The 24,478-nt window shown below is 46.0% G+C and overlaps 1 protein-coding gene across 2 annotated transcripts; it reads left to right on the forward strand.

Moving 5' to 3' along the window:
- The first annotated feature begins 357 nt into the window (after positions 1-357).
- Positions 358-15,438, forward strand: LOC123413638 (peroxisome biogenesis protein 1). 2 transcript variants are annotated; one of them, XM_045106576.1, is made up of 18 exons: positions 358-635; positions 1,101-1,274; positions 1,533-1,632; positions 3,196-3,642; positions 3,784-4,413; positions 4,527-4,618; positions 4,744-4,817; positions 4,918-5,140; positions 5,296-5,389; positions 5,467-5,621; positions 10,955-11,182; positions 11,702-11,902; positions 12,194-12,319; positions 12,442-12,503; positions 12,732-12,849; positions 14,156-14,440; positions 14,812-14,893; positions 14,995-15,438. In XM_045106576.1, the coding sequence occupies exons 1-17, from the start codon at positions 420-422 to the stop codon at positions 14,848-14,850; spliced, it is 3,264 nt and encodes a 1,087-aa protein (XP_044962511.1). In that variant the 5' UTR covers positions 358-419; the 3' UTR covers positions 14,851-14,893; positions 14,995-15,438. The 2 variants fall into 2 exon arrangements, with proteins under 2 accessions (XP_044962511.1, XP_044962510.1); XM_045106575.1 differs by having other exon boundaries at positions 14,812-15,438.
- Positions 15,439-24,478: the final 9,040 nt, after the last annotated feature.

Raw genomic sequence — 24,478 nt, forward strand, 5'->3', positions numbered from 1 at the left:
AAGGCTAGGATGTGAGCAACCACCAACACATCCCTAGATGGGTGAAAAAGTTGGTGAATATTATTTTGATGCATGTGCATCTATATCTTTCGCGGAAAGTTGATACGTCATTGTTTACACATGCATATGTATTGTAAATGAAAATCTACTTCTCTTAATTCAAACGTGTTTTTTTTACCGGTTACTCGAGAAATAATACTCCCTCCGTCTTAAAATAAATGTCTTAAGCTTAATACAACTTTATACTAGAGCTAATACAAAATTGAGACAATTATTTTGGAACGGAGGGAGTATTATTTTGGCATCGTGTTGAAATTTATGTGTTCCAAACTGGAGTAGTTCCCTCTTAGAATAAGAAAGCGGTTGACTTTTGTTTGACCATCCGAACAGAAGAGGAGTCCAGGTCCAAGAGAAGGGCCATGGCGAGTGGTGGTGGGATGGAGGTGGAGGTGCGCGTGGTGGGCGGTGCCCGGAGCTGCTTCGTCGCGCTTCCGCTCCACCTCATCCAGGCCCTCTCCCGCACCTCCGCCTCAGGCGACCTCCCGCCTGTCCTTGCGCTCGACCTCCGCGCGGCCGCCGGCGCACGGTGGTCCCTCGCCTGGTCCGGCGCTGCGTCCCGGTCCCGCGCCATCGAGGTGAGTGACTCCTTCATCCCTAGTGTGAATTGACAACCATGCCATCTCGTTGGTTAGATAGAGCCTCTAGGAGTCGGAATCTACTGCTACGTTTCGCTTTATTGAGATTTCATGAAGTCGTTTCAATTTACTTAACCTTTAGTAACTTCCGCTGCTCGTGGAATTGTGAGGTCTCCGTCTTAGTGGTCACCCTGCATGGAGAGAATTGTGGAATTCTACTTAACCGTTTGATGGGTAGCTGTTGGGGTTGCATGGAATCAGAATCATCGAGATTTGTCTACTTGTTGTCAATCTAATCCAGTACTAGTTTGTAAATTGGCGACCCCTTGTGTTGTGCAGAATTGTAATGATCATCTATGATTTGCCCTTGATTTGTTTACCTTAAACACGTTTCTATACATTATATAGAAGAAGAAAAATGCTCCAGATATTTGCAGTATGATATCAAATGGTGGAGCCTTGCAGGTTGCACAGGAGTTGGCAGAGTGCATTTCATTGCCTGATGGAACAATAGCTCAACTCAGTGTAGCTCGCTCTCTGACCAGAGCTGACTCGGTCAGTATAGAGCCCTTTAGCGAGGATGATTGGGAGATACTGGAGAGTCGTGCTGATTTGGCTGAAGAAACGATTTTGCAGCAGGTATTATATGTCCTCTTTAGTACTCCTAGTTGGTTTGTTTGCTGTGCTTGCTGATTTCACCTGCTATTAAAACCTAGTGAAGTTTTAAGTTCTGCAGCAAATTATTTCTCTTAATCACATGCTACCCCAACTGTTAATTCAGGACTTACAGTGAATTAAATCATCTGTACAGTGCACTTCCATGTTTTCTGTATTACTTATTTACAAATCCATTTTCAGTTCAAATCCGTAAAATTTCAATTTTGTTCTTCAAACCAGGTCGGTATTGTTTATGAGGGCATGCAATTTCCTCTGTGGTTGGATGGCCATAATATTGTAAAATTTGTCGTCGTTTCATCTAGTCCCAAGAAGTCAGTTGGTATGCTCCCCCCTTCGTTCAGTTGCATGATACTGTTACATCCTTTGGACGTATGCTTCTTTCAATGCCCATATAAATACCAGTGTGTTCATTTACATACCATGATAATCATATGTTGTAATTCATCTTCCTATTTTTTTCTATATTAATTCATATAATGTACATTTTTTAGGGAGGCTTGTGTGCACTTAGTAAGAAAGTAGCCTTTTAGATGTGTGTCTTGCCAAAAAAAGTAACTTCTTGTAAATTAATTTACACCGAAAGGATCTTGTTTTCATGATTTTTCTTGTATCAAGTGTGTTCTTGAAGAAAGCAAATTGAGCATTTCAGTATCTTTTGTCCATCACTAAGTATGTTAATGGTTTGTGAGGTTTCATGTCATCTGGAGCCAAGCATTAGCCCAAAACTTAAATTGCACAAAATCTTATAGCAGTATTTTGATGCTCCTTAGAGCATCTACAATGCTAGACGGTTGTATAGGTGCTTATAGAGAAAATAAATAAATATCATAAAGCTAAAAGAGCATCTAAGCACTCCAGCTTTCATGTTGGATGCTAATTACATGTGCTAACTAAACAACCTAGGTGCTTGGTGTGGGAAGAAAAAGGACCAAGCGACTGGTGCATAGTTTTGTGCCGGTGCACGACCTGACGCCGGGATTTAACTGGGCAACTACTAGTCTGACAGGAATCTGAACCTGGGGCCTGGGCTAAGTGTCCCCTGTTGGGCATGGCCTTAAAAGGTTTGCAAACTAGTACAGTGTCAAGATTATGTATACTTCAGTGAAATATCAAAACATTCCAATTATCATCCCATCTCTTATAAACAAAATGCATTATGCTAGTTCATTAAAACGAAATGACTCTTTTTCGTCCGCGCGTGCCAACTGCCAACGCTCGAACCAATCCACATGCCATTGTCAGCTTTCCAACAAGCAGTAGCATTAAATGCACAGGATCCACTTCCTTTTGCATGGGAGCAGCCTACACCAAGTACTGCACACGCAAGCGCTCCGCGCATGACGCGGTCAACATGTAGGTTATTATGGTAAGCAGGTTCACCTACTCTACATTTAATCGCCCCCCCCCCCCCCCTGGTGAATTTCAAGGGGGGGGGGAGGAGGGTGTTCTAAATTAATCGTTCAACTAATCCTAAGGCAATCAAGAATGCGCTGCACCCTTTCCATTTTGGGAGAAGGCGTCCTGTCGGAAACCGAGCGTGCGGACGCTTGTGCGCGAGATAGCAATGCCCTCATTAAAATGGTATCAGAATAAGTAGGGTATGATGTATAATTTCTGAACACTCTTATTGTGTTTGAATTTAGTCTCTATAACTAGGTAAACTATTGCAATTATCTTTTTTCTACAGACAACGATTTGTAGCTTCTCTGGTGGACTAGTACTGCAGATGGCTGTAGCTAATATAATATCCTCTCAAGAAATCCTGTATATAGTTCTAGCCTCTAGGGCATCATATGGGTTGAAGTTCCTTTGCTGCACTGTACTGTATACTGCTATTACTGCTACTCCTTATTTCAAGTTATCCATTGTGCCCATTTTTTAGTTCAACTTGTGCCGGGAACTGAAGTTGCTGTGGCACCCAAAAAACGTAAAGAGAAATATCAAGATGTGCAAAAGGAAGGTTCATTGAAGGAACAGGGCGAAACAAAGGCACTCTTGCGTGTTCAAGCAGCAGATAGAAAGTATGCACATAAATTTAAATCTAAGGGCATTGAGCTGGGGGTGGTTCTGAGCTATGCTGTGCTGATACATCCAGATACAGCTGCAAGGACTTCATTTGGTAATCTCCAGTTGGTCACTATTTCATCTAAATCATTGCCTAAGGGGCTTAGTGAACAAGGCAAAGAAGCTGCACAAAAGAAGGGTATTTCAGTACCCAAAAGGACCCGAGAAGTAGTTGTCTATGTCTTATTCTCAGACTCTGTTGCTAAAGGACATGTTATGCTTCCCTACTCTATTCGTCACTTTATAAGTGCAGACACACATTCATGTGAGTTCACACATCCAGTTTTAATCTATGAATTATGGTTACAAATTGAAGCATTTCTCAGTAGCCATTTTGCCAGTTTCTTGTTGCATCTTCTCTGCTGCTTACATTGCAATTATCTGAAATGGTGTTTGTCTGTTCCAGGGGTTTATGTGAAGAAATACACTGCTAATGTCAAGAAGGATGAGCCTATAATGAAAATGTGTCCGTTACATTTCAGTATGCACGAAAGATATGTGCATGATAACAGTGATTTAGGCGGTCATGAAAAGGACCCTTGGAGGAACACCAGTATTCCTTCAGAAAATGGCAATTTCTTTCAGAAAGCTCCTAACAATGAGCATCTTCTGAGTGCAGATGCTGATAGTATTTCTGAATCCATGCCAGAACAGAAGGTACTTATTAAGCATTGGCTTATTGGGCAACTTAAAGAAATGACCTTTCATGCTGAAAATTCTGAGATAAGTTCAGTAGTTTTACCAGCCAAAGTTTTGATCCATTTTGAAGCAGTAGATGGGAAACTAAGCAGAGGAGTTGATTTTCTCTACCTGTTAACAATTAGTTTTGAAAACCCTGGTTATAACAATTCACAAGGCAATGTTGAGATTACTTGGAAAGGCCCAACTGAAAACTTGGAATTGAATTTCGGGAGGTTGGAGTTGGGTGAAGCTTTATCATTTGATTCTGTAGTGGACGATGGCTTCAACAATGCTTTTAAGCTGACTCGATCTTCGCTAGGTTGGATGGAGAATGCAATGTCGGATGTGACAAAAAGTATTTTCTTTCTCCACTGAACGTGCAAATGTTTACTTCTTAGAATTTTGTTTTTTAGATACATAGAAATATTGCTAACCTTGTTCTTGATTTGCATGCTTTCCTCTTTGTAGGACTATCCGTGCTCGTGTCTTCAACCGCTCTGAGGTTATTTAACAGGCTAAAGCTCCCCTTTCCTGGACATGTTCTTGTCCATGGGCCTCGAGTAAGTAATGATACCCAGTTTATCTTGTGAAGTTTTACATAACTTTTCTGTGATTTCGAAATTAATTTGAGCTCGTTTTTTTTTTTTTGCTTATCCAATTTGTTTAATTTTATTTTCTGTTTCAGGGTTCTGGGAAAACTGCTTTGACACGGGCTGCTGCAAAATACTTCGAAGACCATCAAGAGATACTGGCACACATGTAAGCCACTCTTTATAAGAAACTGAGTTTTTCTGTTGAGATAATAATCATTGCACCTAAAAATATATCAATGAAAAGCGGATTTTGTTGTCAAGAGCAGAATATATATGGATTGTTCCAAACTTGCAATTGGCAAGGCTAAGGAGACAAGGCAAACAATTGAAGACAGCATTTCTGAAGCTTTGCTTCACTCACCTTCTATCATCATATTTGATGATCTAGACAATGTAATTTCAGTCTCTTCAGATCCTCAAGTATCCCAATCGTCCAGTTCTTCTGATTCGCTAGTAAGATACTTGACTGACATCCTGGACGAGTACAAGGTAAGCAGGTGTTATCATATTTTTCCTTATTTACATTGTTACGATATGTAAAAATTAAGTTGTATAAGAGCCATCTCGATATGTGTAGTCTGCTCTTGTTTTACAAGAGTACTTGTATGCCTTACTTGCTTAGCTTGACCCTGTATTCTTGGTAGGATAAAAGTCGTAATGTATGTGGATATGGACCTATTGCACTGATGGCTTCAGTTCAATCACTTCAGAATCTTCCTCAAGAGCTGACTTCATCTGGTTATTTTCTTCCCCACTTTTCTTCTAGTCTGGATTTGCACCAACAACTTCTGACGAACTAATAAGAAATTCCACAGGGAGATTTGATTTCCACGTTGAACTTCGTGCCCTTGCCATCCCTGAGCGTGAAGCACTATTGAAACATCAAGTTGAGGAGCATAAGTTACAGTGTTCTGAGGAAGTTATTTCAGAGATAGCGTCAAAATGTGATGGCTATGATGCATATGACTTGGTAATGTTTCCTTTTATCATGCAACTGCTCTTTTTTTTTCTTCGAGAAAACGCAAAGAGTTTTTTGCGTTTCTTTGTATTGAAAAGAGAGGGTTTATGTTACAATCCTCCTAGGAGGTACAAGGACCATGATGATTACAGGAGATCAGTGCACATCCCATGTTTGGGGCATGGCGTCCTGGAGGCCAGTGGCCCCTGCCTTGGCCCAGAGCGCCGCCTCGTCCTTGATCTTCACAACCAGGTCATTCACACACGGGCGGGTACCGTTGAAGACATAGTCGTTGTGGTGCTTCCAGATCATCCATGAGGTCAGTAGGGCCATGGAGGTATGTCCCTTGCGCATGGGCCGCGGTGTGTTCTTCTTGGCCGCATGCCACCAGTCCAGGAGGGAGGATTCATGGCTAGGCGATGCGCACGGCATGCGAAGCCAGGCAATGGTTTCATGCCAAACCTGTCTGGAGAACGGGCAGCGAATGAACAGGTGGTTCATCATCTCGGGGTCTTGGGAGCACAGGAGGCATGGGTTGTGATGTTGCAGCCCTCGGCGTGCCAGCCTGTCGTCAGTCCAGCACCTGTCCTGGTCGGCGATCCAGTGAAAGAAGCGTACCCGAGGGGCGCCCAGCTTTTCGAAATAAATTTCCAAGCCTCGCTTTGGATTGAGCCCTGGAAGATTGCCTTGTAGCAGGATTTAGCGGTGTAGGAGCCGCTCGCAGTCCACTTCCAAATTAGCTGATCGGGCATGTCGCTCAGGGAAGTGCGAGCGATGGCATGCCACAACCGAATGTACTGACCGATCTTGTGGACGCCCAACGTGCCCTCAATGTCGCGTGCCCAAGTGTTGGCATGCATCCCCTCTGCAACCATCCGCATCCGCCTTTTGCGCTTGGGGATACAGGCATGGAGCTGCGGTGCAAGCTCGCTGATGGAGCAGCCGTCAATCCATAGGTCGTCCCAGAAGAGGGCCGTTTGGCCATTGCCCAAAGCCATCGAGGTACAAGCGAAGAATAGGGCGCGCTCGTCCGAAGAGAACTGCAGGTCCAGATTGCTCCAGGCTCGGTTTTGGTCGGTGCGACAGAGCCAGAGCGAACGCATGCAAAGCGCGAGTCCAGTGCGTTCCAAGTCCGGGATTCCAAGGCCTCCAAGCTCGATTGGACGACAGGTCCGGCGCCAGTTGACGCGGCAATTGCCTTCATTGGCAGCCTCGCGCCTAGCCCATAAGAACCATCGCACGATCCTCTCGAGCTGCTTGATAGTTTTCTTCGGAGGCGCGAAGACAAGCAACTGGTGGATAGGGATCACACAGAGGACAGATTTAACCATTGCGAGTCGTCCAGCCTTGTTCATGAGCCCCGCTTTCCATGCCGGTAGCCGGCTACGCACCTTGTCCACAAGCGGCTGTAGTTGCGTGGCTATAGGTCGCTGCATCGTAAGGGGGATCCTTAGGTAGGTGATGGGGAGCTCGACGATCGGGCAGCCAAGCTGTTGGACCGCTGGGGCCGCGGTGTCGGGGTCGCAATGGATGAGGGTAGCTGTGCTCTTGGCGTAGTTGACGTGAAGATCGGAGGCGCGACCGAAGAGTTTGAGGATTTCTTGTACTACTAGCAAAAGAGCCCGTGCGTTGCAACGGAAAAGAAAATAACACTCTCTGAACGCAATATATTTTCACATGGCATCACATTTGTGTTGCCGACGATGGCCTTAGTGCTCACACAACGAAAACGCGTTTGAATGTACAGTCATTCGGAATAAGATGAGAAATATGTTGTTTCTCCCCACGAGGTTTTCCAAAGGTGTGCATGTGTGGTTAACGATGTTTTCTTTCCTCTCAATTTGGTTTTAATTTAATGGATGTTTATTGCAATTCGTATCGTCGCCGGAAAGAGAGAAAAAAAAGGACCGTGCACTACAGATTAAGTTTGCACCAAAAATAATATTTAAGAAATGTATTCAACAGCTAAAAATAACATCCTATTTAGATTCTACACATTTTTTTAATCAAATTTCATATATAACATGTTAAAATCGGAGTTACGGTTTAAAAGATATGGATAATTTTGTTTTAGATAAAATGCGGATTGATTAACTGAAAAGTCAGGGTTTGTTTTGTTAAAATGAAAAAAACTTTTTGGCTGACTTAAATACGGAGGGCGGGTTGATTACCTAAAACATCAGGGGGGTTTCTGAAAAATGCAAAGAACGATTCGTTTTCTGACTTAAATCCGGACTGCGGGTTGATTACCTGAAACATCAGGGGGTTTTCTGAAAAATGCAAAAAAAGATACGTTTTCTAACTTAAATCCGGACTACGGGTTGATTACCTGAAACATCAGGTTTTTTTCTGAAAAATGCAAAAAAGCGATTCGTTTTTTGACTTAAATCCGGACTGCGTGTTGATTTTAGGAAACGTCAGGGGCTTTTTTGTAAAAGTGGCACGACGGACGACAGAAGCAGTCGGCGCTTTATTATTAGGGAGAGATGAGGATCTCAACCGGCGAGGGGTGGCAAAACATCACTACATCGTCCACGTACAGCTAGACGGCCGGGATCGATCTTCGTGGGTGCAGTTGTTGCAGGATCCCAAGTGAGGTTGCCCGGTTGATCAGACGGCCGAGGACGTTGACGGCAAGGATGAAGAGCTGCGGGGACACCGGGTCGCCTTGCCGGAGGCCACAATGATGCCAGACGGAGGGGCCCGGGTCGCCATTGATGAGCACCCTTGTGCTAGCGGATGACAGTAGGATAACCAACCACTCCCTGAAGCGTACGCCAAAGCCGTAGTGTTGCAGGACCTCGAACAAGAATGACCAGGAGATTACGTCAAAGGCTTTTGGCAGGTCAAGCTTGAGGAGTGCTTTGGGGACTTTGAGCTGGTGTAGTAGGCGGGTTTACTGCTTGACGGGACGAAATTGTCATGCAGGCTGCGCCCCTGGATGAACGCATTCTGATTGGGGCTGACGAGGCGGCTCAACTTCGGGCGAGGCGTAGCGAGAACACCTTGGCAACGATGTGAATAAGGCTAATGGGCCTGTAATCTCCGAATCTGACTGCGTCGACGTGCTTCGGAAGTAGTGTGAGCAGGGCCTGGTTGAGGCAGTTGTATCCCCGACCGCGCATGTCGTAGAGTTGCTAGAAGATGTCCACGAAGTCCTGCCTCATTGTGTGTCAGCAGGCGCGGAGGAACTCTGCCGTAAAGACGCCGGGGCCCGGCGCCTTGTGCGCAGGTAACCTTTGGATGGCGTGCCAGATCTCGTCGGCGCAAAATGGCGCATCCAAATCCATAAGATCGTCAGTGGGCATGATGAGCTCGTCGAGATTGAGCGAGCACTCATGGTTCATGGCAGTGCCCATCAGGTTGTCGAAGTGCGAGAATGCTGCATCCTTCATGTCATCGTGGTCCATGAGCACACGATCAGCCACGCGAACGGAGTGAATAGCGTTCTTTTGTCGTCGGTATGTGTTGTGCTGGTGGAAGGAGGTGTTTGCATCTCCATCTTGTAGCGAGGCGATGCGCGCCTGTTGGCGGGCAATGGTGCGTGCAAGAGAGGCAAGCCCAAGGTAAGAAATCTTCAGTTGGGAGCACAACCATAGCTCATTGGCGGTGAGCAGCTTCTCCTCTTGCGCCTTGTCGAATTGCGAGATCAGCTCACGTGTGATCGCAAGCTTGAGTCGGGCACCACCAACCGAGCGGGCGCTCCAGCTCGTGAGTGCTCTGGCTATGGCCTGGAGGCGTAACATCATGCGCCGGAACGGGTCGACATGAGTGATCAAGTTCCATGCCGTGGTCATCACGTCCTGAAAGCCGTCGAGACGTAGCCAGAAATCCTCAAAACGGAACTGACGGTGGGCGCGTGGCAGGGGGCAGCAGTCGAGCAGCAGGGGGTTGTGGTCGGAGACAGCCGATGCGAGGCATCGCAAGTGGCATTCTCCATGCAGTTCCTCCTAGTCCGAGGTGCAGAGGACGCGGTCAGGTGAATGAGGGTCGGCGGCGACTGCTCGTTCGACCAAGTGAAGCGGCGGCCGGAGAGGTACACTTGAGCGTCGGATCGTCGATCACGCGACGGAACCTGCCCATCATGCGGCGGTTGAGATTGCGATTGTTCTTGTCCTCGTCCCTATAGATTAGGTTGAAGTCCCCACAAAGCATCCAAGGGCCGAGGCAGCCGTTGCGCAACTCTTGCAAGAAAGCAATCTCGACGGACACCTCGTCGGCGGACACGGCGGGCCTCGTCCCGGTGATGGAGGCGACCATGGCCCGACGTAGGACGCTCTCTGCCTCCTCAATCTCAACGGAGCGTGGGATGATGACCCGCACCGGCACGGATAGGCCATTGGCGGGGTCCGCGGGGGGTGGCGGTAGGAGGGCACGAGGGGACGGGCGTCGCGGAGCAGCCTGGGGGGCGCAACCGTGGGGGTGCGCGAGGCAGGGCACGCGTTTCAGGGCGGCAGCGGCCCGGGCATTCCAAGGATTCGTGGCCGGGGAGGAGGCAGCGGCGACGGCGGACCTTGTTGGTGCAGCCGCGAACCCTGTGGCCGGGGTCCAGGCAGCGGAAGGAAAGACCCGCCACTTCCTCGGGAGAGGGGCTGCGGCAGCGAGGGGAGGGTGGGCTTGGCGCAGCAGCGCGGCGAGCGCGACGGCGGGGTTCCTGCAGCGAGGGAATTGGAATCCGTCTTGGTCGACCTCGGCCGCGTCACCCGCGCGCTCCACGCGGTCGACCTCCGAGCGTGGGCCAAGGCCGGCTGCAGCCGGCACCCGGCGCGTCTCGGCCGCAGGAGGAGGGGCTGGGGCAGCACGGGGCAGCGTGGCGTCGCCACCGGGGAGCGCGAGGAGGCAACATCGCTGTAGGAGCACGCGAACGGGGAGCCTCTAACCGAGACCTGCTAACGACGGTCGTCGCCGGAGGAGCTCGACGCGTCGGAGCAGGCGGGGGCCATGGCGTGGGGTGAGGGGAGGGGGAGGGCCGGCGCCGGGGAATCGACGGCGGCGGGTTGGACGTGGGAGGGGCTAGGCTAGGAGGGGCGGGGGCGAGAGCGAGCCATCCGCCATATGACATTTTTCACATGCCCTACTATTGTCCAAATGCACGTTGTCACTGCTCTTTATTGACTATCTGGTATCGACAAGCATGTCCAAAAATAGAATCAGAGTATACTTGTAGCTCAATCATGTAACATGCTTGTCATAGAGCACCTTATCATATTATTATTTGTATTATTGCTGTAATTTTGGGGGACGTAAATTTTATTTGGGTAGGAGCAGGTCTACCAGGTAAATTGTGATGTGTTTTGTGAACAATCTGCGGCTTATGCATATATATATATACCACTCCATTGCAGGGAATTCTGGTTGATAGGGCTGTGCATGCTGCTGCCTCTCGCTTTGTCCTTCCTTCTGCCTGTTTGAACTCTGTAAACCCAACGCTGGTGAAGGAAGACTTCTTGAAAGCCCTGCATGAGTTCCTTCCTGTTGCCATGCGTGATCTTAGGAAATATGCTCCTGATGGTAAAGATGGTGGTTGGGAAGATGTTGGAGGGCTTAATGAAGCAGTAACTATTATTAAAGAGGTGCACATTTCTTGACTTCTTCAAATTATTTCTATTAGCATATGTTAAACATAATGCCACTCGACGTAGCTCACAACACCGAATCTTCTTGTCTGTAAAAGTTTCACTAATTTCTACAATGTAAGCTGAGCTTTAAGATATGATGACTGGTACTAATTCCATTGGTCATTGTTCAGGGGATGAATACCCATAGCTAACGGAACAAACAAATTATCTGTGCGCCAACGTCTGAAACTAAACTGTTGCGGAGCTTAGCGGTGATATAAAAGTCGCTTTTTCTTCTGACTTCTGGGGACGTTGAAGTGTACTGACTGTTAGATACATTACACTGACCATTGTTGTTGTATTCAAAGGAATTGTGCAAGACATTAATAAGCCAATTTAGAACAATGTTTTAATGAACATTGACATTGTTTTCTAAGTCATATGCTCATGGCCAACTAACTATCTTCTACACTCCTTCATTTTGTTACCTGTATAATAAGATGGTCCTACTTATATTTATTTTTCTCCTTATAGACTCTTGAATTGCCATCAAAATACCCAAACGTCTTTACTAAGGCACCTGTTCGGATGCGGTCGAACATCCTCCTCTATGGACCACCTGGATGTGGTAAAACACACATTGTGAGGGTTGCAGCTGCAGCTTGTTCTCTGCGGTTCATTTCAGTCAAGGGTCCAGAGCTGTTGAATAAGTACATTGGTTCTTCTGAGCAATCTGTAAGGAACTTCTCATTTTTAACTGTGTGATGTGATTCTTGTCTTTGTCCTTTTCTAGTTTCATGCACAGATATTAAGGATACTTGGGATATATCCCCCACCCATTCTTTTTCTTCTAGAACACACTTATAAAAGCACATCTTTTTGTATTAGAAGAAAATGCTGTGAAAGCACGAGATTTCGCTGTGCCTTGTATTGCTCAAACCTGTCTTACTGTTGAATATAGTTGTTCTTTGTGTTGCAAAAGACCACTGAGATCGCCATGTTCTGATATTAATGAGTTGATTCCAGGTTCGTGACTTTTTTGCAAAGGCTGCTGCGGCAGCACCTTGCTTACTATTTTTTGATGAATTTGACTCCATTGCACCCCAACGAGGAACACATAGTGCAGGAGTTTCTGATCGTGTTGTCAATCAGGTAAGTAACTGCCTTTGCTGCTATTCGACTTCAGTAGGTGGGTCTTTAGTAACAAAAAAGGCAGAACAGTGTCTAGTTATTTTCTTGCCGTGATCTGTGTTGTTCTAATTGTATGTACGCAGTTCTTAACTGAACTAGATGGTGTGGAAACCTTGACTGGAGTATTTGTATTTGCTGCTACAAGGTAAGGTCTCAAACACTCAAAGCAAACCAGATTGTAGTCTCTACTTTTCGGTAGTAATCTCTGTCAGTCTATCCTTTTGTCCTATGTTTCTTTCTGTGGTCGAGTCTTCATAATTTGGGTGAGCATAGGATGAAATGCTGTGGTTTTTACCAATGTGGATTTGTTTATTCAAATGCTTACTTCATTGCATTCCATTTTCTGATGGGTTGCTAATTTTGTTGTGTGCAGCAAACCACAATTAATTGATGCGGCACTCTTGCGCCCTGGACGATTCGATCGTCTTGTCTTTTGTGATTTTCCTCGATGGGATGAGCGTGTAGAAATTCTGAAAGTGCACTCTAGGACGGTGAGATTTCATTTAAAGCGTATTGTTAGTTTTATTGTTTGTTCTGTCATGTTGTCCTTTTCTGTCATGTTGTCCTTGATTTGGTGGCCCACGTCTTCATCGACATCGCCATCCTTCTGCAACATGGACCCCAAATATCGAAACGGGTACCGGAGAGAGACACGTTTCGATATTTGGGGTCCATGTTGCAGAAGGATGGCGATGTCGATGAAGACGTGGGCCACTGAATCAAGGCTGGGTGGATGAAGTGGCGCCAAGCTTCTGGCGTACTCTGTGACAAGAGAGTGCCACAAAAGCTAAAAGACAGGTTTTATAGGACAGCTATCAGACCTGCGATGTTGTATGGCGCGGAGTGTTGGCCAACCAAGAGACGACATATCCAACAGTTAGGTGTAGCAGAGATGCGCATGTTGAGATGGATATGTGGCCACACAAGGAAGGATCGGTACGGAATGACGATATACGAGAGAGATTTGGGGTAGCACCGATTGAAGAGAAGCTGGTCCAGCATCGTCTCAAGATGGTTTGGACATATTCAACGGAGGCCACCGGAAGCGCCGGTGCATAGCGGACGGATAAAGCGTGCTGAGAATGTTAAGAGGGGTCGTGGTAGACCAAACTTGACATGGGAGGAGTCCGTTAAGAGAGACCTGAAGGTTTGGAATATCGACAAAGACTTAGCCATGGACAGGGGTGCGTGGAAGTTAGCTATCCACGTTCCAGAGCCATGACTTGGCTTCGATATCTTATGGGTTTCAACTCTAGCCTACCCCAACTTGTTTGGGACTGAAAGGCTTGGTTGTTGTTGTTGTTGTTGTTGAAATTTAGTATCATATTAGTTATTCACCAGTTATGGGAACATCAGCAATGTTCTATCTAGTTTTTCAGGTGTACAGTTCATGAGTTTGTTTTGTTCCTAGATTAGAAAAAACATTTCTATGTAGACTAGAGAGGATGTACCCTTAGTTTCTCTATGTAAACCTCCTCTAAAAATATACCTCATAATTACTCCCTCCGTTCACAAATAGGATGTTTTGGATATTTCAATATGGACTACATACGGACTGAAACGAGTGTACATCCGATTCAGAAAAGAAGTTAGAACATCTTATGTTTGTGAATGGAGGGAGTGCTTTCTATTTCAGTATTTGGTCTGTTATGTAGTTTCTCTCGTTTTATGAGCAATTTCAGCAGAGAATACTACGTTCACTGATGAGGAATATATGTGAATTCAGGACAGTTATTTTCTCTGCATCCACATTCTTCTTAATTTTGGCTTCGTTCTTATGTCTTCTGTTGGTCTCAGGTTTCACTGGCAAGTGATGCCAGTTTGGAAGACATTGCTTCCTTGACTGAAGGATTTACTGGTGCTGATCTCGCGGCTATTCTAACGGATGCTGGGTTGGCAGCAGTTCATGAAGTTCTGGATAGCAGGCAGGACGGTATCCCAGAAAGAGAACCGTGTATCAGCAAAGAACTTCTCATGTCTGTTGCTACGAAGGCTAGACCTTCTACACCAGCTGATGACAAGTCAGGGTACGATAAGGAGTTTGGCGAATTCGTGTCGTCCAGGAAGTCCCTTTCCACAAAGGTGCTAGTTGGTATTCAATTTCACAGTATCCATACAACTACCCCCGTTCCTAAATACAAGCCTGTTTAGAGATTTCAATATGGATTACATACGGATTTATATAGACATATTTTAAAGTGTTGATTCACTCATTTTGCTCCGTATGTATTCCCTCTGTACCGAAATATATGTCGTTTAGCTATTCCAGCGACATATATTTCAATATAGAGAGAGTAATTTTTATTGCAATCTTTAAAAGGACTTATATTTAGGAACAGAGGGAGTACATGTTTCCGGATTGAATATTTGAATTATCCTCATATGATTCACCTGCAATAACTGTCTTTTCAGAGTGATATTTCTTGCACAGTTACTGAAAGAATGTTATGCAGGCTAGAGAGTCTAAAGGCAAGAAGGTGACGCTGGCTTGACGGTACCTTCAACATTGACAACTAACTACATGGGACAAATAAGGTCGCCTGCATGCTTTGATCTTCATTGCTCATAAAAGAAAATCCATGCAAATATGAATTTCCCGAACAATTGTGTGGACATTGGATTCTCTCTGAATGCAGATGTTTGGTCTAGTTTCTCTGGTGGTGTCCAGATAGCGCGGAACAAAAGAATCCGGCTTATTTACTGGTGCTGATCTCGTGGCTTATTTTGTACTAGCGCAGAAGAAGGAAGAGATGTGCATAAAATTCTTAATTGAGAGTGAAGGCGTTGCGATCTACACTCTTGGCCGTGTTTTGAGGTGCGGATCCGCTTCCCTTGTGAATAAAGACAGTAAGTGGGACTTTGTCTTGCTACTGCTGAATAAGCAGCACAGCAAGGAAAACAATGGCCTGCAGATTGATTTCACCACAAGATAGGCTTGCACATATTCCAAACCAGTAGGATAATATATAGAAAATGTAAAAGCAAAACTGTTGTGTAAACATTATTTTTCTGAGATGTTTCCCGACAACAATTTAATGTGATATACTGTACTAGAAAACCAGGAAACATTCGTTGTTCGACGGGAATTTGTCATAACATTCTTCTCTAGTGAGTGAGCCCTCTCCCTGCGCCGGAATCCACCATGGCCTCCAGGGTCTCTTTTGACACAAGCCGCCCCCTGCCCCGGCCCCTTCCCAGGCAAACGCTATGCTCGCTCGTCCCTGACGTGGTCGGTACGTCTCACGACCCTATCGTTTGACCTCCCGGCGACCGGCGGCACACACTACAGCTTAGAGCATGGCTAAATAGTATAGCCAACTGTTGGTATAGTATTTTAATCCTTACAACTTACTTACTGTACCTTATTGTATTTGCTTTTAGACGAAGAGAGACCAGAAGACGGCAGCCCCGAGGCCTCGTCTTGGTACGGCGCTCCCCTCCGGATAGGTGGCCGCATGCATATCTTGCCTAGGCCTCGAAGAGCCGCATCCCGGCGGAGCTCATAGGCTACTCGAGTAATATAACTGTGGTGTGGAGACGAGCGATACATCTCTGCCATGCGCATGCGCAAGAACAAACAAGACGATCTGCATGCGGTGCGGTGGCGAGGGGCATATCTCCATGGGCTACACCCCATAGCTCGTCACCCGTGGAGTGTCCGCGACCCCCGCCTGCCTTACGCCCTCAGCTGATGCCCAAGGTCCATCACCGCCAGACGCTCTGCCCTGCTCATTGCCCGTGCTGCCACCACCACCATCGGGGCCGTCGCCTGTTGCTCCGCCTTGGGGTGCCATTGAGCCAGGTCCTGCGCGCGGCCTCATCGGGCAGTGTCGCTGGGCCCGGGTTCTCAGTGCCTTTGCGCCGGTGGCCTTGTTGTTGATGTCCTGGATTATGGATTATGGGGTGTTTATCGGGAGCAACTATTTAGCTAGCGCTCCTTCAGAAGCCTTCCAGTGATCGCTCCCGCGTGTTCTCAGCCGTCGCACGTGTCGTGCTCTGAGTGTTCCCTTCGTATTTTATTTCATTTTTATTTTTTCGCATGTGTTTTTGTTTTTTTAAGTTGTTTTTTTCGGGTTTTTTCGTATGGCCGTATCTTTCGGAAAGAGAAAAAAAATGTGTTTTCTGTTTTTTCCCGTAAGAGTCACGGTTTTGCTTCCGTGAGAGGCACGTGCTTCTCGGAAAGGAAAAAAATGCATTTTCTGCTTTTCTTTCGTGAGAGGCACGGTTTTGCTTCCGCGAAAGGCACGGTTTTGCTACATATCATTGAGTGTTTTGTGTAAATATAGCACGGTCTATGACAAACTGTCCCCAGATATTATTGTGTGTTTTGTGTAAATATAACAATCCAATATACAAAGGCTACCAAACAAAAACATGTTAGCTTTGTAAACCTTCTCTCTATTCTTGCTATAACAAGTTTTTAACAATTCAATATACAAAGCATGTTGGAGATGCTCTTACATCGGTCTTACATGTTGACTTTGTAAATCTTTTATCTTCTCTTACATCGGTCCAGAACTGGAGTCACTCTCCCACCCGCCACCCACATCGTACATTTTTGAGAACTAGCTTACGACAAGAAAAGCCAAGGGAAACAATATGGCAGTTCTAAATGAGGTTCTTGTTCATAAAGAACAAAATTCCAGATTGTTGCGACACGGAGGCTATCGCAGCCTTTCGCCTCAGTTATTTTTTCAAAACTGAGGCAAAAGATTTGCCTCATTCATTAAATAAGAAAAAAGGGTTTTAGAGTGTTACAACGGGCCCTAAACCGCGACATGGCAATTACTCATGCACCACAATACACCCTAACTCCCTAGCACCCGTGATAACCCAAAGCTTAGCGGCGTCAATGATATTTCCGAGAAGAACCGGTGGAGGCGCACTCTTGTGTCGAAAGACCCGAGCGTTACACTCGGTCCATACTGTCCAAGAGACAAGCATTGTCGGGAAGGCAAGAGCACGTCGGTTCGGGTTCGTCAGGTCAGTCCGCTTGTCCCAGCATTCCAAGACGGAACCATCCAGATGCCAAGAGGAGGTGTCCATGTGCGCTAGCGAAAAACTTTAGATGATCGAGTTCCAAAGGCGAATAGTGTAGCGACATTTGAAGAAGAGGTGCGCACCTGTTTGGTTCTCCCTCTTGCAGAAAGTGCAAAGCCCACAGTTTTTCCAACCGCGCCGCTCCAATCTGCTAGCAGTCCAGATCCGGTCTTGAATAGCCAATCAAGCGAAAAACTTGATCTTGGGAGGGGCCCAAACTTTCCAGATCATGAAGTCCATGGGTGAGAGCATGAACCCAAGAAACTGGGTCTTATAGGCGGAGGCCGCCGAGTATACCCCGTCGTCCGTGTGCTTCGAGATAATATCATCGTCTGAATGCTCATCTAGGTGCAGGTCATGAACAAGCATTCATAGAGTGAAGAATTGACGGATGAGGTCACGTGAGACAACAATGTTATTGTTGAGCTTCAGAATCCAAGCATTCCTATTTAGTGCCTCACAAACTTTCCAGTTCTTGCGCATGGATGCCTCAAAGATTAAAGGCGCGATATCCTTAGGCTTTCGTCCAAGAAGCCACGGGAAGTCTCAGAAAGATGTTTTTGCTCCGTTGTCCAAAATGATGATGGTTTTGCACTGAGGCATGTTAGAACGCTCAGAGACTTAGTGTGGAGATACTGCATCATGGGAGACGCATGACTAACGGAACAAGAATAGAAGGATTCAAGACAATACCAGCTCGACTCTGCTAACAAGAGGCGCCTATGCCAAGGCAAGAAGCACCCCAGAATCAGCGAGCGTACGGCTCGCCACGAGCCGCATACGAGACTAACGGCGGTGGCCGTGGGGATGGAGGAGGCCATGGTTTCGTTCCCCCGAACGGACCGTGCGTTGAAGGGGCTACGAGACCGATGAACATGAACCATTCTCGCCCATATGGCAGGCGTGGTGGTGGTAGGAGGCCAGCGGGCAACCGGGGTGCTGGTGGCCTTAATACTCCAAACAACCAAGAAGGGACGCAGGAAGCTCCTATGGTGGGAGGTGCTGCAGCTACGCCTACACTTACTAGGGAACACTTGGCTGCGTTTAGAGCTCTAGCAGGGGCTGCTATACCTGAGTCTAAGGTGGGTGATGGTGCTGCCGGAGGGTCTGACAAGGGCAGTGAAAAATCAGATGGCACGAGAGTAACTAAATGGGCTAAGAAAAAAGAAAAGATGACATGCTTCAGGTGTGGAGGGCAGGGGCACTTCGTGGCTGAGTGTTCTGTAGAACTTTGTGGTATATGCTGTAAACCCAAGCATGAGAAGGGAGAATGCCCACTGATACTTGGCCCAAAGCCCGTGGTAAATATCTATGGGGCTTGCTGTTCTGAACTCATGTTCTTTGAGTCTCCTCGCTCAACTTTGACTACGCTTTCTCCGGAGAGTTCGCGGACGGGGGTCGTAAGGGTGACGCGTGGTTCGATGACTTCCGAACAAATAGTGCAGCATATGCGTGAGCTATTTTCTGCAACCTTCCAATGGAATCCAATCAGGTTAGATGATCATCTCTTCAGACTTGATTTCCCCTCGAAGGAGGACCTTGCAAGATCTCTAAAAATTGGAATGAGCAAGGTCTCTAGCAGCAATTGTGTGCTCGAATTTGAGGCTTGGTCGCAGAAAGAGCGTGAAGGAACTCCACTATCACAGTTGCGGGTCAGGTTTCTGGGGGCTCCACGCACAGCTATTGATGATTTCTTAGTGACTTGGAGCCAGGGATCTTTGATAGGAAAAAAACAGAAAAAGTGGACATGCCTTTTACTCGAGCTCACGGGGAGGCAAGACTACTGGTTAGTGTCATCACTATTGAGCATATCCCTGATACAGTCAGATGGACTTATGATGGGAAGATATTTGACCTAAACATTGAGCTTGAGGAGAGTGTTGGGTTCAAGGAGCTGGACGATAATATTGATATGGACACAGAGGATGGCAACAATGGGAATGGAAATAGAGATGAGGGACCGAAGACTGGGGACGACGTTGATAGTGTCAAAGCACCAGTAGCCAAACAGGGAGGATCTGGTTCGTCTACGGATATACAACACACATCTACTCCGATGAATCAGTTGAGATTTGGGTCCTTTGTGTCGCATTCGGCACCTGTCAGATTATGGAGTGAGAGGGTGGACATAGATGATCCAGTGGAGTTGGAACTGCCACCACTATCATCTATTGCTTTGACGGGAGACGGGGAGTCTCCAAGGTCGCCGTCTAATAGCCTCATGAATAAGGGGGATCACCAACGACGCCGAGTACATCCAGAGACATAACTTCTTCCCTTAAACGGAGCATGCAGGCTTCACAGGAGTTTAATGAGGTGGCGTCTGGCCATACCTCAATCGTAGCGACGAAGAGTGTTGGCCATGCATCTACTTGTGAATCGTCTAACCACTATGGGGATGCTAGCACTGGGCATATCGGGCTTGGTACACAGGAGGCCGGCGCTAGACTAGGGGCAGGCGGTCGAAGTGTGGATGGCCAGAATACTGAAGGAGAGGCAGCCAAGAGTGCCGATGCTATGGCACAACTCGATGCACTCAAGGGTGATCGCCACCTGGGCGTTCCCCTGAAAGTTCAGACTCAACAACTTGGTGATGTTTTATTTGGTAAGGATGTGTCTTCCGAGGGCCAGCCTAATGAGGCGATCTCACCAGCACTTCGCTCAGCGCAAGTTTGCAACGCCGGGATGGACACGACTGTTCAAGGTGGACATGGCCATGTAGGACATGTGACAGATGGTCATAGTCTAAATGGCCCTTCTATAGAGAAGATTATTCAGTTCAGAGGCATTCCAGACCCTTCATATGAGGCTAGGCGTTCGAGTGCTTGCCTCCAAGCTCAACCAGATGTCGACGAGTTGCAGATGGGTCGTGCCATGCGGGCGGCTAAGATTCGTGACATTGAGACAACCACACGTATGGCTATTGATACGAGTTGCTCAATTATGCATTTTTTCTGAAGATGATCTAATTTTAAATGCAAGCGAACTTGGGGTGTCTCTGGGTAGTAATAAGCAAGAAGTGTCTAAATCAATTAATGACCTATTAGATTTAGAAGCTGAGAGGGCCATCCAGATGGCTCAAAATATAGCAGCGGTGAAACCGATGAATGACTGATATAAATGCTTTAGGGTTGGGTGCCTTAGAACGTCTATGTGAGGATCTTGTTCCTTTGTCACTTTTGAATGAAGAGGTAGACGAGACTATGGAGGAGAGGGTTGTGGCCCCCTCACAATCGTCCATTGACGCACTCCAGGTGACCGGTTATATGGACCGGTCAGAGGGTCAGGATAGACCGAAAAGAACTTGGAAGAGAAAGGTATATCCTGTATCAGCCGTGCGTCGTAGTGCTAGATTTAAGACAGTAAATAAATTTCATGATGAGAGATGAAAGGAATTTTCTGGAATAGCAGAGGTCTGGCAGACTTGGCTAAAAGAAGATTTCTAGCAGAAGCAACCATCGAGCACAGACTAGATTTCATTGCTTTGATGGAAACAGGGAGAGATAACTTTACATCACAATTTTTACAAACGCTATCTGGTGGTATTGACTTCGATTGACATTGTTTACCACCTAGAGGAAGATCAGGGGGATCTTGCTTGGGGTCAGGTGTGACGCGCTTGAAGTCCGGAACGTAGTGTGGGGGACTTCGCCGTCAAATTTAGGGTGCGATCGAAGGTCGATGGGTTCCAATGGACCCTCGTGGTAGTCTATGGGGCGGCCCAACCGGAGCTTAAGAGAGACTTTCTAGCTGATCTTGTCCGGATTTGTGGAGATGAGAGGCTACCCATTTTAGTAGGGGGAGACTTTAATATCATCAGAAGACGAGATGAGAAAAACAATGATAACTTTGATGGCAGATGGTCATTTATGTTTAACTCTATTATAAAAAGCCTTGACTTGAGAGAAATTGAGCTTTCAGGCAGAAAGTTTACGTGGGCAAATAATTTAACCAATCCAACGTATGAGAAGTGGGATAGGGTGCTCACAAGTGTCGAGTGGGAGCAGAAATTTCCTCACGTCACGGTACGGGCTATGCCCCGAGCGATACCTGATCACACACCACTGTTAGTTGACTCATGAGAGGCAACACATATGGGGAATAAAAACCTTTTTTTCTTTCGAGCTAGGATGGTTTGAAAAAAGAAGTATTCATGGACCTTATAGCCAGAGAATGGGCTATAGACATGGGGGGGGGGACTTCCACACTTGACAAGTGGCATAATAAGATAAGGCACTTGCGTCAATTTTTGAGGGGATGGGCAAAACATGAAAGTGGAATTTATAAGAAAGAGAAACAAAGGTTACTTGAACTTATAAATTCGCTTGACATTAAGGCCGAAAGTACGTTATTAGATGACAATGATAGGTCATTAAAAAAGGAGGTTGAACTAAAACTAAAGCAACTTCTTAGAGAGGAGGAGTTGAAGTGGGCTCTTAGAGCGAAAGTTCGACATGTTGTACAAGGCGATGACAACACACAATTCTTTCATCTAATAGCTAATGGAAAACATAGAAAGAAAAAAATTTACCAGCTAGAGCAAGACGAGGGTACAATAGTAGGACATGAGAGTCTGAAGTTGTACATCTCTGAATATTATAAAAAACTATTCGGGGCCCCGAGGATACTTTTATTACCATGGATGAGCTTATGGTCGATGACATACCTAAGCTCAGGACGGACGAGAATGAGGTATTAATCGCGCCTTTTACGGATAAAGAGGTGTTTCAAGCAATATCGCAAATGAAGAATAATAAGGCACCTGGCCCAGATGGGTTTCTGACGGAGTTCTACAAGAGATGTTGGAACATTATCAAAGGTGATTTATTACCAATGTTCCAAGACCTTTTTGACGGAAACTTGCAGCTATTCCATCTAAACTATGGAACAATCATGTTGTTACCAAAGAAGGAAGGGGCGGTGCGTATAGAGCAGTTTAGACCTATCTGTCTTCTGAATGTTAGCTTCAAAATATTCACAAAGGTAGGCAAAAATAGGTTGACACAGATTGCACATGAAGTAGTGCAACCTAGTCAGACGACCTTTATGCCAGACAGGAACATACTAGAGGGTGTGGTAGTCCTGCATGAAATGTTGCATGAAATCCACTCGAAGAAACTAGATGGGGTTATCTTCAAGGTGGATTTCGAAAAGGCATATGATAACGTCAAATGGCCATTCCTGCAACAGGCATTACGTATGAAAAGATTCGATGAGATATGGAGGAAACATGTTGAATCTTTTGTACAAAAAGGAAGTGTTGGAATTAAAGTCAATGATGATATTGGGCATTTTTTCCAAACTTTCAAGGGTCTCAGGCAGGGAGATCCAATGTCTCCCATTCTATTTAGCGTAGTTGCCGATATGTTGGCAATTCTAATAGGAAGGGCTAAACAGGAAGTCCAGGTAGGAGGACTTGTGCCACATCTGGTTGACGGTGGCGTGTCCATCCTACAATACGCGGATGATACGATACTGTTTTTGGAGCATGACATAGCAAAAGCGAGGAATATGAGACTTATACTTTGTCTATTTGAACAATTGTCTGGCTTAAAAATAAATTTCCATAAGAGTGAGCTGTTTTGCTTTGGGAAAGCCCAAGAGGAACAAAACACATATAAGCAATTGTTCGGATGTGAAATGGGGAGCCTACCATTTAGTTATATAGGCATACCTATTCATCATCGGAAGCTTTCCAATAGCGAGTGGAAATGTATAGAAGATCGATTTGAGAAAAAAGCTAAGCTGCTGGAAGGGCAAACTGCTCTCATATGGAGGTAGACTAATTTTGATCAACTCGGTTCTGACGAGTATGCCCATGTTCCTCCTGTCCTTCTTCGAGGTACCTGTAGGGGTACGAAGAAGATTGGACTTTTATCGATCTAGATTCTTCTGTCAGACCGATGGGGACAAGAAGAAATACAGGTTAGCCATATGGGACATAATCTGTAGGCCCAAAGACCAAGGTGGCCTGGGAATTGAGAATCTAGAGGTGAAGAATAGATGCCTCCTAAGTAAGTGGTTGTTCAGACTGTCAGTTGAGACAGAAGGAATGTGGGCACAAATTTTGCATAATAAGTACCTACATTCCAAGACCCTAGCACATGAAAATGTAAGACCCAACGATTCACCATTCTGGAAGGGATTGATGAAAGTAAGATCAGCCTTCTTTCACAGAACAAAATTCATTATTGGAAATGGGGAGGGTACTAGATTCTGGGAGGATTCGTGGTTGGGGGAGACGCCTCTAGCCTAGCAATATTGATGACCCACAAGTATAGGGGATCTATCGTAGTCCTTTCGATAAGTAAGAGTGTCGAACCCAACGAGGAGAAGAAGGATTTGACAAGTGGTTTTCAGCAAGGTAATATCTGCAAGCACTGAAATTATCGGTAACAAGTAGTTGTGTGGTGAGATGATTCCTAGCAAGCAATAAGTAACAAAAGTAACAACGGTGCAGAAAAGTGGCCCAATCCCTTTTGTAGCAAGGGACAAGCCTGGACAAAGTCTTATAGGAGGAAAAACGCTCCCGGGGACACACGGGAATTTCTGTCATGCTAGTTTTCATCATGTTCATATGATTCGCGTTCGTTACTTTGATAGTTTGATATATGGGTGGACCGGCGCTTGGGTACTACCCTTACTAGGACAAGCATCCCACTTATTATTAACCCCTCTCACAAGCATCTGCAACTATGAAATAAGAATTAAGACAAAGTCTAACCATAGCATTAAACTAGTGGATCCAAATCAGCCCCTTACGAAGCAACGCATAAACTAGGGTTTAAGCTTCTATCACTCTAGCAACCCATCATCTACTTACTACTTCCCAATGCCTTCCTCTAGGCCCAAATAATGGTGAAGTGTTATGTAGTCGACGTTCACATAACACCACCAGAGGAAAACAACATACAACACATCAAATTACCGAACGAATACCAAATTCACATGACTACTATTAGCATGACTTATCCCATGTCCTCAGGAACAAAAGTAACTACTCACAAAGCATAATCATATTCATGACCAGAGAGGTAATGAGTAGCATTAAGGATCTGAACATAAACTCTTCCACCAAGT

Source organism: Hordeum vulgare, chromosome 7H, assembly GCF_904849725.1.
Source record: "Hordeum vulgare subsp. vulgare chromosome 7H, MorexV3_pseudomolecules_assembly, whole genome shotgun sequence".
Classification (NCBI taxonomy): Eukaryota; Viridiplantae; Streptophyta; class Magnoliopsida; order Poales; family Poaceae; genus Hordeum; species Hordeum vulgare.

Coding starts and splice junctions, on each gene's coding strand:
- LOC123413638 (XM_045106575.1), top strand. CDS start 420: ATGGCGAGTGGTGGTGGGATGGAGGTGGAGGTGCGCGTGGTGGGCGGT. Junction 5,141..5,295: donor ACATCCTGGACGAGTACAAG/GTAAGCAGGTGT, acceptor TATTCTTGGTAG/GATAAAAGTCGTAATGTATG. Junction 5,390..5,466: donor TCAAGAGCTGACTTCATCTG/GTTATTTTCTTC, acceptor GAAATTCCACAG/GGAGATTTGATTTCCACGTT.